General features: G+C 38.6%; 1 protein-coding gene across 1 annotated transcript in view; it reads left to right on the plus strand.

Moving 5' to 3' along the window:
* Positions 1-4,341: 4,341 nt before the first annotated feature.
* Positions 4,342-15,548, plus strand: part of tbx15 (T-box transcription factor 15) — a 53,054-nt gene continuing 41,847 nt past the window's right edge. The window contains exons 1-2 of the mRNA XM_030124013.1: positions 4,342-4,857; positions 11,963-12,170. Of these exons, the coding sequence (XP_029979873.1) occupies positions 4,671-4,857; positions 11,963-12,170 (395 nt within the window). The 5' untranslated portion in view covers positions 4,342-4,670. The remainder of the gene's footprint in view (positions 4,858-11,962; positions 12,171-15,548) is intronic.

Here is a 15,548-nt window from a genome sequence, read left to right on the forward strand (position 1 = left end):
AGACAAACTCTTAAAGTGTAAAATATTAACACCGCAATAGATGAAAAGAACACAAGATTAGTATTCAAAGTTCATTAACTAGTGACACCAACAGAGTTAACTATTCAACACTGCACCAGTATTCAAGTAACATTCTGTAGTGTTGAATGTAAATTTAACTAGTGTTTACTGTACTACTCATAAGGTGTACGTTGTCCACTGGGATAAACACTATTAGAGTTAAAAATGTACAATCTGTTAGTGTTAAGTCTAACCATCCACCACACATGTACAATGACACTGGTCAACAACAAATTTATTGTTTAAGTTTTTTGAGCTGATTTAGGATAATTTTGGTGTGCTGAATCCAAAAATCACATTAATTTTGCTCAATCAGGTCAACTTTCTGAACTATGCTACATATTGGCTTTTTAACATTTTTGCTTACATTTATGGGCATTTTCACATCATATGATACAAAATTCTTTCATATTTCTTGCAATAAACGAGTTCTGAAGATTTTACTTTTGCCAATTTATGATTAATGTTTTTTTTAATATTACAGGTGAATGAAATGGCTTCGACTAGAAGATCTTGCAAAAATAAGCCTGATGTATTCTGCTACATCTGAATACATCATTGTACCTAACAGGAATCAAGTGATCAAATGATTTTTTTCTCTTAAAACCTATTTTGGGTGAGAACTATATTAAAAAAATCAACTGATAAAGTCACAAAAATGTAATCAATTTTGTGAGAAGATCAAATTTTTCAAAATCAAATTAGCAAAAAAAACCCTGACCTGATTGAGAAAAACAGATGTCAGTTTTGGATTTAGCGCTGCAAAATGGTCCTAATTCAGTTGAAAAAACCTAGACAACTTGCAAAAAACATTTTTTGGTAACCCAGTGTAATCACTCTAAAAAGTACTGCAATAAAAAAAATATGATTTTTCTTTATCAGGGGGCTTCACATAAAATTTGACAAGGTGCACAACACTCCTAAAACCCTATAAAACCACCTTTTACAATACTGCCCAAAACATGAGGTAGCTTGGAAGTGTTCTTCCATAACTGTCTATGAAATATATATTTAGGAAAACAGAATATTAAATTACAGCATATGTCTTTTGAAAACTGAGAAAACTGAGAAAAGAATATGATTGATAAACCATCCAGTGTCTGCAGTCACTAACCAGAACAAAGCATCACTATGTGTGTTTGGATGATCACATGTGAGCCATAAGGTGAACTCTGACCTCTTGCAAAATGTCTCATCTTTAACGCGTCATATCACCGTATAGGCCTCAGCTTGGTGTTTTCCGCATAAATGAATCATCAGGTGATCCTAAACCTCCTCCTCTGACCCCTCTGAATCCTCACACCTGCAGCTTTTCTGCGCCTCCTGCAGTTGTTCCGCACTATATTTAGTGTCTTCAGGGTGATCGGAGGGAGTCCTTCCCTTGAGGCCCAAGACGGTAAAACAAGCCGAAAGCTGCTGTTCATTCAGATGCTTCGTCTCAGTAGGTCAGGAGGGGTCAAGAAGGGGTGGGGGGGGGTGGGGGGTTCTTTTAACTAATTGAATATTAACGGTGCGTCTGGCTGTTTCCACCCACCTTCCACGTGTCTGTGTGTGTGGAAAACCAGTGTTTCTCCAAAGGATTACAGGTTTATGACTGAGGATCATGGTAAAAAAAATAAATAAATAAAAAATAAAAAATCCAAGAAACTCTGAATTTGATGCAAAGACAGCGGGAGCGTTTTTGCGCAAAAACACTTTGGGTGTAAATGTTTGAAGGAATTTAACAGTATAACAAAGTTCACCTCCAGAGATGTTTATCTGGGTTTAAAAAGAGGCCAAAACGGTTGCATGTGTCCTTCATTGTTCACGTGTAGAATGAGATGCCATCGTGGCTATAATTGGGATCTAAACAGCAAACAGTTGGTTTAAGTTTTTACTGCTTGTGTTTAACGAGTTTCCTCCCACAGGGATTTAAACCCTCCTCTTTTATATATACACACACACACACACACCCTTCACACACGCACGGAGGTTTTGGCACAACTTTACGCGCAACTATTTGGACGGAACCCTCCAATAAAAAACCGAATAATTCAATGCTTTCCTCAAGTTAATATAAAAAAAGCATCATTGATAAAATAAGTGCAGCTCATTCTTGAAATCCTCAAACAGGCCGCTTTAAGCCCAGGTCAGCGCAATGACACGGATCAGATAAAGAGTCAGAGATGATGTGGACCTGCCTGCGCAAAAATGTCAGCATTAATCTGCGAGGGTGGCGCTGAAAATGTGTGTTAGAGTCTGACATTTACGCACAGAGGCGAACAGCGTCACATTTACGCAAACCTAAATATTTCATTCAGTGCTTGGTTTAAAAAAAAAAAAAAAAAAAAAATCAGTGCATTTTTTTTTTACACATATATATTAATTTCAACCTCCTGTTTATTATTTCACAGTGAAGATCTTACGTTTCTATTTGGTTTAGTTTATTTAAGGTCTTTGCGCATATATTCCATGATGATAAACCCGCAGCAGTGCCCTTTATTTTCAGAAGCCGCAGGTTGAACGTCGGTCTGCTCGGTGCAGACAGCAGCCTTCAGCTCCCAGAGAAGGATCCAACCAGATCTCATCCTCAGCTCACTCCTGCTATCCGTGTTTTTAGCCACGGACGGGAAACGTGTGAAATATTTTCCCCCGCAACAGAATCTGATCAGCCTCTTTTTTTTCTGTCATTTTACCAGGAAACTCAGACTCTATAAAGGTTATTATTATTATTATTATTATTATTATTATTATTATTATTATTATTATTATTATTATTATTATTATTATTATAATACTGTTTTAACTCTTTCATGCATGAATTATGAGAACCTTTGTCAAGATTTTCTTTCCTGAGTGTTTTTATTCCTCTTTAGGCATGAAAAAAACAATGTGAATTTTGAATTTTTTAAAAAATGAACCTATTTTTTATGGCGTTACAAAAATATCCACTCAGCTGGACCTCATGCCTTTAATTATTGAAGCAGAGAAACATGTATGCGTGAAAGTGATATACTGTATAAAAACTATGAAATAAAAACATTTTTAATGCAGCTAATCTGATGTTTTCTCACATTTTAACATACTCGAATATTATTTATTAGTCACTTCATGGAGAAAATATGAAAAAAAAAATGTAAATGAAAACTGATAATTACAGTCTAATAACAACTAGCAATTTATTTACACAAACACGTTAGTGCAGATCAGGTTTATCAACAACAGTAAAGTTACAGTAATAGTATGAATGTCAGTGTATGAGATGGTGCATAAGTGTCCACTGTGTTGGCTGATATGGAACTAAAACAACAAAAGCCATGAATATACAAGAGAACAGCTGGAGAATAGCTGTCCACTGGAGCGACTACTATGCATGAAAGGGTTAAATCCTTGTAAATAATTTGTTTTCTTGTTTAGTTTATTTGTTTATAATCTCATCGGGGGAAAAAACTCTTTATAATCGGTTCAATCAGTTGCAGGGATTAAAATTCGTTTAACTGAAATTAATGACAAATCTCATAATAATAATAATACAGACCCGTACAGAAAAATAATAATAAAATAAAAGCCTGTGTGCGGACGCTGTAATTTGCCCGCTTCTTTAATCTCCCTTCAACCCATAAACTAGCCTCATTTTCTTTTCACCCAGGAAAGACGCGTTTGTTTCCCCTGTTCCCAGCCTGCAGGTGGGCTGAAAAAAGTCCAACATTTCACTCGCTAATCTTGTCGTTTCTTTTCGTGGCCGACCCCAGAGCAGCCCACCTGTCCTGCTGCTGCAGCTGTCCGCGCACACAGATGAAGCTGTAATGGGACTTTTCTGAAAATCCCTGGTAATGATGGAATCAGCGGCTCGGGCTCAGATGGTGAAAAGAGACCCATTAAAATGACTTTGGGATGTTCGCCATGCCTCATACCGGCCTTCAACGACAATCCCAGAACAGAGTGATGGACCCACAGAGAAGATGAAGGAGAAGAAGTGAGGTGAAGCTGCACAGCTGAACATGAACACACTCTTTCTACATTTTGGGCTGTTTTGGCGTCTGCGCTCAGAGCAGGTCTAATGTCCAGGTACATCCCATAATAAGGTGGATGTATTTTTCCATATGCTGCTGTCTGGACTCAGGTCACCCTAAAGCTGCTGCAGCAGACTGAAGGTCCCTCTGGCAGGACGCGCGTCTCCCTTCGCTGCCATTGGATGAAAGGCCTTGTCTGAACGTCTGTCTTTACTTCTCATTGGACGCACGGGATTGACAAGGAGCGAAAGGGCCGCCCTCTGCGCCTGGAAAAAAACTCCTCCAGAAGTGAGTATCAATCAGAGAGAAGTTAGAGGGACAGAAAGAGAAAAAGAAAGACACGGAGTAGAAGGACGGAGAGACGCGCGGAGGTGCAGACCGCATCCAAACTCTCAGTCCTGCCGGAGTGGGTCTATGCGCAGCCAGGATGGCACGGTCTGCCTTCAGAGTTTTGACGCGGCGTTTCTAGTCAGACTTGGGATTACTTTGGACACTTGGTGAGTTTGCGCTCCGCTGTGAACACTGACGTGTGCGTTTTTGATTGTTTTTGCTCAACTGCGTTGGACGGACGGAGTGGGTTTTTCGCCGCGTCCTCCCCCTCGGGTGGATTTGAGAGAAATGAGTGAGAGGAGGCGATCTGCCGCTGCTCTGAGCTCTAGAGCCCACGCGTTTTCCGTGGAAGCCCTGATCGGTTCCAACAAGAAGAGGAAGCTCCGGGGCTGGGAGGAGAAGGAGCTGGAGTTGTCCATGGAGAGCCTCGGCACGGACGGAGAGGACCCGGCGCACTGTCTGGATATGGACCCGGGTCAGTGCGCATTCATGCACCACACCGATCTACACTCCGGATCTGCGCTAGAGCTAGAACTGCAGCAGTCTAAAACCACGAGTCCCGAGTCAAAACATGGCTCCACAGTCCGTGACCCAACCCACGGCAGTGCATGCATAAGCCCCATAGTGTCCGTGTGATAGTGTAAACAGAAAGCAGTTCCACAGACTTAGAGAAATGTACTTGGTTCAGTCATGCCTTCAGGCCTGTAGTGGACGTCAGTTACGCAGGTCCACGCTTTGAAATATGACACATTAGAACTGAAGAAAATTAATCAGTGCAGCAGATTTGCGTTGAAACTCAATCAAACCATAAAAACATGTAAGAACTGATTTATGGACTCCCCACTGACGTGTGTTCCATGAGATGATTAACTTGTCCAAGTTTTGACTCCGGGCTGGTGGATTAAAATGCAGACTGCTTAAATACTTGACATAAGCATCCCACTTTAATAGGCACACATATCACTGTGTGTTGCTGTTTGGACGTTGTTTGCTTTCAGCATGAGTTGGGCTTCAGGCCTAAAGGGAGGCCTCCACTGATGCACCAAGGCGCCCTGGCAAATCAATTACACAGCCCAACGCGTTTAAAGACAAGCAAACAGCAGAAAATGGGGAACATTTTTAAAATAAAAATCGCATCCCAACCCTTGTGTAGTTTTGCAAAAAAAAAAAAAAAAAAAAAAAAAACACACACACACACACAATAAAAACAAAAAAAAAACAAAAAAAAACTGAAAACAAAAACACATCACAGAATGCATCGACTTTGTGCAACAGTTTCTAATGTTTATATTGAATATGTATAAAAGCAAATTAAAAATCAAATTCCTGTTAATTTTTTTTTTTTTAACAAATGTGTGGTCAAATTATTTAAATAATGATATAAAAATAAGCAAAAAACAAACGTCCTTTAAAAGAAGTATCAGTTTGAAAAACTAAGCATTCTCTACTCTGTAAGTTTAAAACTAAAACAGGATTTATATTTAAAAATAAACCGATAAAACAGATAAGGCAGGGCAATGAGCGAGGATTTGTTAGCCTGTTGCGAATAAAAGTTTTAAAATCTTAAGAAAACTCTATAAAAACAAAACAAAACATATTGTTAAATTGTCTTCAAATGTCCCTACCATAACTAATCTTTACGTAGTGAATTAATTGAGTCGTTTGTGTGTTTTTCTGCTCAGTGGGAATCGCCGCCTTTACGTGTCAACACAAACTCAACTGTTAGTCTTCATATATTATAAACTATAAACTACATGTGTGATGGAGCATTTAGGTTGGTGGCTCCGTCTTCTTTTAAAGCTTGGATTTATGTGTCCGTTTATCTCCGGGAAATAAACCTGCAGCTCCGGAGAAAAGTCAGTTCAGCCCCGGACCAGAGGTGACTTTTAACCTCTGCGCTTTTCCTCAGACTCATGTGGACTTCATTTGAAAACAGAGCGCATTCTGAAATATTAATCTTTTGAGGCTTGATTTAATTTAATAAATTCATAGTATTTGAGTCCAAGCTGTGTCTGAGGGGTGTTTGGGCTTTGTCACCTTCGTGCGTAATTGTATAATTAATTAATCTTAATTGTTGAACAAAGGGTTTACAGATGCAGGGCGCTTGTTCTTCTTATTTTTTTAATTTTAGCTTGAAAAATCATAAACCGAGCAAAGAGGATTTAGCTATGGCATCTGTTCTAGAGTGTTGAAATGCAGAAACAGACGGGCAGAATGCAGCCTTCCTACCGCTGCTCAGTCAGGACCAGGCCGACGGTGAGAGCTGCCGCCGCTGCGCCTTTACGCACAGCTCCTGCCAGCTCCAACGGAGAAAACTGAACTCTACCACACAGCACACTGAAACTATGAGCATGAGACTGGATTCTATCCCAGATGTATACTGTAATATTAACAACACGAAGGACAGTATGAGTAGTAAAGCTAAATGTTAATAATCATGTGCAGATACTGACAAACGGCCTGTTTGTGCGTCTTTAAAGTCAAACACAATCAACAAATCATAAAGCCTTGATATCATTCAAACCTCCAGTGTGTTTCCAGTGAGACTGAAAACCTGCTCTGCTCTTATGTTCTCAGCCTATACTTCCCATCCGTTTTTTTTTTTTTTTTTGTTTTTTTTTTTTGTTTTTTTTTTTGTCTCGGTGTAGATTTGTAGCTGAATGAATAACGCAGTTCCCGGTTCCCTGACCCCCCCCGGTGCCATTCATTAGCAGTCGGGTTCCTTGGCAGGTTCATCGGGTCCTAGTCGGGCCCTAAAGCCTCTGCTTTGGCGCGTCAGGCTGCGGTGACCGAGAACAGCGAGTCTCTGTGGTCAGATTATGTGGTTTAGAGGAATCCTTAACGGAGTGATTTTATTTTTACTCAACTCCAGGCCAGGCTGGAAGCCGGCTGGTCGTATAACACGTTTATTAGCCTCAAAGACAAGGGCAGGACTGAGAAATCCTGGGGCTCTGAGTTCCTATTTAACAGTCTGTGTGGAAGAGTAGTCCATTTAGCGTAAATGTGCTTAAAATGTCTGCTTTTGTCAGCGCAAACAAAGCTGTGACACCAAAAACACATGTGATCTGGTGCACTCGGTACCATTAATCCAATACTAAGTTATGTGATTTACAGGGTGACGTTTTCACCTTTGCGCGCAAATTACGCACAAAACTAACACAATATAAACACTTAACTTTTCATGACAGACTTGTGTTTATGAAGTTACATCATCGTTACTGTATCATATGAACCCAGCGCCGCGTCTTATTTCTCAGTTAAATACGCAATCTGACAAATAAAGACGTGTATATGAGCAGATTGAAGCTTTTACTACGTCTTCGTGCCTGAGTCTCCATCAGTGCAGAGGAAACAGGTGGATCTCACACTGTGGATTGAGTTACTCCGTGATTTCATGGCTGCTACCGGCCTCCTCACAAATCTACTGTAACTTCATTAAAGACATCAAGTCCTCCTCTTATCACAGGACACACAACAAGAAGGAAAAAGAAATAAAAAGTAAGAATATTCACGAAAACACTGAACATTATTATTATTATTATTATTATTATTATTATTATTATTATTAGTTTTAATTTGATATTTGATTATAAAGCTCCCGTTTTTCCTTTTAATTTCCCCTCAAGTATTATGAAACAAATTGTTTCCACATTAAGTAAACGTTGTATCTGCTTCATTCAACACTTCATGGATCATGTTCACTCACAGAAATTTCACACCAAGAACTACACACTTTAATTATATGAAAATTAAATTTTTGATAACATTTTTAGCACCATTTCACAAATTCCTTCCGTTTTGAAAATGTATTTCAACTAAAAGCTAAAAACAGAAAAACTGGACATACAACTGTGAAACCTCAAGCATGTGTGTGTGTGTGTGTGTGTGTGTGTGTTTTTTAGAGTAACATATAGTATAAATTTGTTTATCTGCTGGTAGATATAAACAGTATAGTTCATTGTTGCACAAAATATTTATCAGACAAAAATTCAAAAGAAAAGGTATTAATTTGATCATGTAATAATAATATCTAATATCTAATCACACTGTAATCCATATTTTTCTGATTAAAATGCCAGAAGTTCTCTATTCGTCTGTAACTGTTTTCATCATATATTTGCAGCTTTGGAAATAATTATTAGATTACTCTGACAAAGCAGTGGAAAGTCAACATTTATGTGACTTTTAAGCCATTAAGGTTTACTTGAATTGTTTTGTTTGCAAATGTAATAAATGGACAAACTGTATTTTAATCAGAAACACAAAAACCTAATTTTGTGAATAACAGATGACATATGTAAATTAATAGCATCTGATGTTGGAAAACAATCCACACATTATGTTATAATATTCATAAGAATCAAATGTTAGAAGGTCAATAGAAGGACTGTTGAGTTTCAGGAGGATTTCCAAAGCTCAGTTCTTCTTCTCTGTCTGACTGATGTGGATGTACAGAGGACAGTGGGATGCACAGAAATGACTCCATTCAATTCAGACCAATTAGTGGTAGTGATGGATGTTGGCCTCAGCGTAATGAGGCCTGGCATGAACTCATTGGAAGCCCTTAACCACAAGATACAGGCCCTCAGTGTGTGTGTGTGTGTGTGTGTGTGTGTGTGTGTGTGTGTGTGTGTGTGTGTGTGTGTGTGTGTCTGAAGCAGACCACAACAGATGTCAGCACAACGTTCTGCTGCATGAGCAAATTTTTGTTCATCAGTTAATGTCAGTTTTTATTCATTCAGTTACAAATAAAACCCAACTGAAGCTTCAGCTTCAGCTCACAACAAAACCAGTCCCTGTGTGAGGTTGATAGTGGGAGATCAGAAGTGTAGTCGTGTGTGTGTGTGTGTTTTGTTTTTTTACAGTTTCGTTCCCAGAATCTGAAAGCTGAACATTTTCAGAACTCATGCATGACGCCGCACATGAACACACATTAATTCCAAAACCGCAGGCGTGTAGCTGCTACCTGTTGGTGTGTTTTGATGGTGTGTCTGCATGTGGTGGTTGGTCTGGACCATGTGTGTTTGTGTGTTTGTGTGTGTTTGTGTGTGTATGCGGTGGAGGATCAGTCCTTCAGCCTGTTGACAGAGAGGCCAGATGGAGTCGACGGGTTCCTACTTGTTTACCTCTGCATCTCCGAGCTCTTCCAGACAAATTATCTCCTTTAATCACCTTCCCTTGAAGGAATGTGTCTGTTTTCCTCTGGACACCTCTGTTTTACAGTCACATGCAGATGCCTGCAGTAGTTATGAGGAGGCTCATGAGACTTAATGTTTGTTGTTATTTTTGTGGACATTCATGTTATTATTGTCAGCATAAAAAACTAGGGCTGTGCACCATACATGTAGTAGCTACCAAATAACGTAGATACTGTCAAATATTAATAAATGTAATATTTGATACAATTTGATAGAAAGTGTTCAATAAGCACTCACAAAAGGCTTTTATAGATTTTAATTCTGGATATAATGTTAATAGACAATTCAGGTTGTGGTGAATAGATTTACCTTTTATGTTCCAAAGCTGTTTAGTTTGGATAATAGTGTTACTGAGTAAAAAAGTAAGACTAAAGATTAGTAAAGTAAGATATGATACAGCTCTGTTTTTATTGATATGGAAACCTGCTGTTAAAATCAGCGCTAAAGTCAAAGTATCACTTTTGTTGCCAAATACAGAGCTCTGTATAAGGTGTTTCAACTCTAATGAATTCACAGTTTATTAATTTGTCCCCAAAAAGCTTGAAATGAAGAATAAATTCAGAACTTAAATAAGAAAAATTAAATATCACTGAAGATCAGAGGGACAGTTTAGAGCATCTGTGATATTAGAAATGCAGGTGGAGTATGCTTAATGGAAATATTTTACTAAAGCCAAACATTTACAAAAATACAATGATGATGATGATGATTAATAATAATAATAATAATAATAATAATAATAATAATAATAATAATAATAATAATTATAGCGTTAGTTGGAATTTGGTTTCTACAAAGCACAGTGATGATTTAGAGATAATCTATGCAGCGCAGTGGCTTCTTTTTTGTCATTTTCATTTAATAACAACAGTGTTATTATTGATATTAAAATAGTAGAGATGATGATTGAGTTGCTTGATGTGTAAAAAAAAAAAAAAAAAGGAAAATAGGATGAGTAGTGTCTTTTGCGACACTGTAGGGATCTCCCAAGAAGATGGAAAGTGTGTGTGTGTGTGTGTGTGTGTGTGTGTGTGTGTGTGTGTGTGGTGTGTGTGTGTGTGTGTGTGTGTGTGTGTGCATGTATGTGTGTGTGTGTGTGTGTGTGCTCCTATCTCCATCTCTCTGCTCTTGTTTCCAGTGGGCTTGGCTCGGCCTTCGCTGCAGTGGTTTTGCTGGGACTGGGTCCAGTCTCTCAGCAGCTCTGCATTTGCATAACCATATTTGTGTGCCCCTGATCTGCCAAGTCAACCTCCTTGTGTCAGGGCCTTCAATAAATAATACATTATTAGATTTTTTTTTTTTTTTTTTCTTTTCTGAAGGTGCTGGTGGTGTTGGAGCGGGTGTAGTTGGATATTCAGCTATAAACTATTTCTGAGAAATGTGAAATAAGAGCTTGCATATGGTGATCTTACGAAAGCTTAATCTGTGTAAAGTGAAGTTTTGATGTCTGGAGCATTAAAGGTTGGACATTAGAGCTGGAAAAAACGATGATACATTTGGATATTTAACCCCAATTTTTTTTTTTTTTTTTAATTTGACTTTAAAATAACATCACACCACCATTAAGGTCAGTGATAGGATAGGATGTCTAAAACTATTATTATTATTATTATTATTATTATTATTATTATTATTATTATTATTAAAGGTTGAATGTAGGGTTTATTGCGTCCATTTCAGCTCAACATACAGAATTCTTTGTTCCTGTTTCAGTAATTTAACTTGGTGAAGATAAGAGCAAAAACACATGCTATGGGCAGAATAAAAAAGACCACCTCTTGTTGCATTTTTTATTCAACAGAAACTGAAAAGTACAGCCGTGAAAAAAATCAGTGCCTCAGAGTCAGTGAAGAACTGCAGATTCCTGCAGGAGTGTTTTGGATGGTTTCAGCTGAAAACAGCCTGAGTACTGCACATGTAAAGGAGGCTGAGGTCATCCTGTTCGGTGGGACCTCTCCTGTAGGTCTGCACCTTCTCATTATCTGCTGGGACTCTGGGACCATCCTGGTGCCTTTGGGTGATCACTGTGAAACTAGGAGTACTTGAAGGGAAACTTCATTTGCTGAACGCTTCCCATCGGACTTCTTCACTGTGTGGCCTAATTTAGAGTTTAATATTCTCTACATCGCATTTCAAAGGCTTTACGCAGCATTTATTCTACTTTTGACTTCCACCCAGAACTCCAATACGAGCTGAGCCAAGCGAGCCAAACTCTGGCCGCTTCGCTCCAAGCTGCAGACGGCAGGTGATTTGGATTCGTCTGTGTTTGTTCGTTGTGCCAAGTTTCCTGTGTTCAAGCCTAAACCATATTAATTCCACAGTTTCAGAGCAGCCTCCTCCTCCTACTCCTTCTCATCATCATCTTCTTCATTTTCCCCTCAGACTCGGAGGCGAGTCCCGGCTCGGACGGAGAGGGTCTGGCGGAGAGGACGTCGTGCTCCTTCGGTTCACCTGCCGATCTGGCCCCGGGCCCCTGTGACCCGTCGCCCCCGGCCTCCATGGACGAGATCCAGGTGGAGCTGCAGTGCGCCGACCTGTGGAAGCGCTTCCATGACATCGGCACAGAAATGATCATCACCAAGGCGGGAAGGTAGGCCGGTTACGCACACGGTTACGCACGTACGGCGCACGGAAGACAGGTTTTGTTTTTTCTGTGCGTAACTCTGTGGCGCATTAAAGACGCACACTGACTGTGCGCCAACTGAGCATAAAGGCGAACTTTATGGCTCAGAAAGGTTTTTCTCTATTTGACCGGGACACGCAGCCAAGTGGGTTCCTTATCGGTTTCATATGAGGCGTAAGTGTGACAACTCACAGCGTGGAAAGAACACACACAGATTTATATAAAGTTTAGGCCGAAAATCTGCACAATCTACGACCCACAAACACACACATACGACTTTTAAAGAAACACGCACACACCCTCGTATAGCCTACAGTCCCACGCACACACGCACGCCTCTGAGCAGTGCGTGGAGCGTGTTAATGTGTTGCACATGCAGGCCCTCCACCGCATGCGCTCGGGCCTCTTCGTGACGCGGCAGGTCAGTCCTGGTGTCGGAGAACGAGGGGAGCTGGTTTTAATTAATCTCTCTGTAACATGTTCCGGATTTTCTCGGGCCAACAGTCCAAATCCACAGCAAGCGCACGAGTTGACCTAGACCCGTCCTCAGGAAGACCCCTTCCTCGCGTCCTCTTCCTCCTCTCCCTGATCCCCACGCCCGGAGCGCCGCACGTTTCCACCCGGACTGGAAATCCACGGCTCACATCAGGAGTCCTATCAGGCCTCCTGCTGTGGCTAAAACTCACACTTTAATTTATTAAATTAAGTCTACAACGATGGGTCACTGTTCTTAAACTGTACAAACACTAAAGAGCACAGAGGAACTTACAATTCAATCCATGATAAGAAAAAAAATATCTGTGAGACACTGAAGTGAAGGAAGCAGCGATTCTAGGACAAATTACAACCCTTCCGTATGGAGAAATAATTTAGTTTTATTAGAGGTTTTTACCAAATATGAAGCTTTTATATTTAAAAAAAAAAAAATCAGAAATGGGCTATTCTATTGATTATTACATAAATATAAATAATATGTATGTATAGGCCCATGTGTATACATTTAGACAAATAAAACATATAATTTCGGTTTGTTGTGTATTTACTGATTGTACAAGTATTATATTTACACCACGAACCTAATGTTATCTATTTAATCCCCAAAATAATATATAAGACAGAAAATAGACTTTAACCCTTTCATGCATAGTGGTCACTACAGCGGACAGTTATTCTCCAGCTGTTCTCTTGTATATTCATGGGTTTTGTTGTTTTAGTTCCATATCTGCCAACACAGAGGACGCTCATGCACCATCCCATACACTGACATTCATACTATTACATTCTTTCTGCATCTTATCTGCATGAAGTTCGTAATAACTAGTATTAGAGTATGTTAAAATGTGAGAAAACATCAGATTAGCGGCATGAAAAATGTTTTTATTTCATAGTTTTTACACAGTATCTCATTTTCTGATGATGGGTTGTTGTTGTTTTTTCTTCAAAAATTAAATGCTTGGTGTCCTGCTGAGTGGACATTTTTGTAACTCCATGAAAAATAAGTTCATAAAAAAAAAAACATTCAGTCGCATTGTTTTTTGTATGACTAAACAGGAATTAAAAACACTCAGTTAAAAAAAAAAAAAAAAAAAAAAAAATCTCGATTAAGGTTCTCATAATTCATGCATGAAAGGGTTAATAATCCTTTTAAACGTCTAAAATTTGGACACATAAAACACGTTAAATTGGTTTTGCGTTTTATTTTTTAGAAGGCCAAACTATAACAACACAATCTGAACTAAATATTTATTTATTTGTTTGTTTGTTTGTTTGTAAAATTGGTTAAAGAATAGGGATGTTTACGTAAAATGCTGCATAATAATTATATTTGTTCTGTTTTTATGTATAATAGGCTATATATGCTGCTTTTTAAATATAATTAATTGATATATGTATAATTTTTTTATTTAGTGAAATGTAAAACAGCTGATATAGATCCTGTTGGTTTTTTTTTTTTTTTTTTTTTTTCTAAACATTTAAATAGAATCTGTTTTTGGCGCAGTCTGCATTGCAGTTGTTTCCCTGGATAATCCGTCCCATCGGCCTCCTCGACTAGTTCCAGACTGCATCGGGTCTGTTTTTATGAATTGGGTTTAAATTGGTAATCAGCTCATAAATAGGGCAACAATCGGGTTTTGCTGCGGCGGAGTGAAGGCGGACATGGCCGTCGCCGAGTGTATTTCACGGCCCTGCTCATAATAAGCCCATAAATTCAGAGGAGAGCAGCCCTCTTTTCTCATTAGCCATGCTCGGATTTACGACCTCTAAATGAAAAGGGAAAAATGCTGCGTTTGAAGTGCAAAACGACGAATTAACTTGAAATGTCCCCCTCTCCATATACAGACCGTTATTTAATATAGGTGCCGTTTTCTCTCCCCCCCCCCCCCCCCACACACACACACACACATTTTTGTGGACTTTCATTTTCATGAGGACTCCATCAAGGGTTTTTGACTTTAGAATGGGTGAAAAAAACACACACACACATATTGAGTTGTGCAGAAGTAATACTGAGAACAAAAGTAGAGTGCAAAGGTCAGAGGTCACCCTGTACAGTAGAGTAAATAAATGAAGGGAAAACAAACTAAAGAGAAAAATAAAATCTGATCTGAAGAATAGTTTTAACATAACCTCCTGAGACCCAGCAATGCATTTTTGTCCTCTGTAGTGGACAAGAGTTTCATAGCTTTTATTGCAGAGGACATTTATTTAAATAAAAATAAAAATAATCTGAAAAACGGTGGCATCATATGGTTTCCAATCAAGGCAATAATGTAATGTAAAAAAAAAAAAAAAAGAAAAAGAAAATTTTACTTGCTGAGTCTCAGGAGGATAATAATATAAACATGACTGACAGTGATTTTATTAAACAAACCTTAATTTTTATCTGTTGCTGCAGCTTCTCTTAGATTCACTGTTAAAAGATGCAGACCTGGTGGAACTAAGATGAATACAACACAAAAGGCAGATGTATATCTGTAACTGGAGTAAAATTATGGAATAACCTCAATAAAGAATTAAAAACACGCACATCAGTCAGTATATTTAAAAGGGTGTTTAACCCTTTCATAGATGAATTATGAGAACCTAAGTCAATATTTTTTTCTTGAGTGATTTTTTTGTTTCCTCTTTTAGGCATGAAAAAAACTATGCAATTGAATTTTTTTTTTAAACAAAGTTACAAAAATGTCCACTCAGACACCATGCGTTTAATTTTTGAAACAAAGAAGCATGTATTTAAAACCCATCATCAGAAAGTGATATACTGTGTGAAAAATATGAAATAAAAGCATTTTTAATGCCTCTAATGCCTTTATCTCACATTTTAACATACTCTAATACTAGTTG

The sequence above is a fragment of the Sphaeramia orbicularis genome, chromosome 21, assembly GCF_902148855.1.
Source record: "Sphaeramia orbicularis chromosome 21, fSphaOr1.1, whole genome shotgun sequence".
Taxonomy (NCBI): domain Eukaryota; kingdom Metazoa; phylum Chordata; class Actinopteri; order Kurtiformes; family Apogonidae; genus Sphaeramia; species Sphaeramia orbicularis.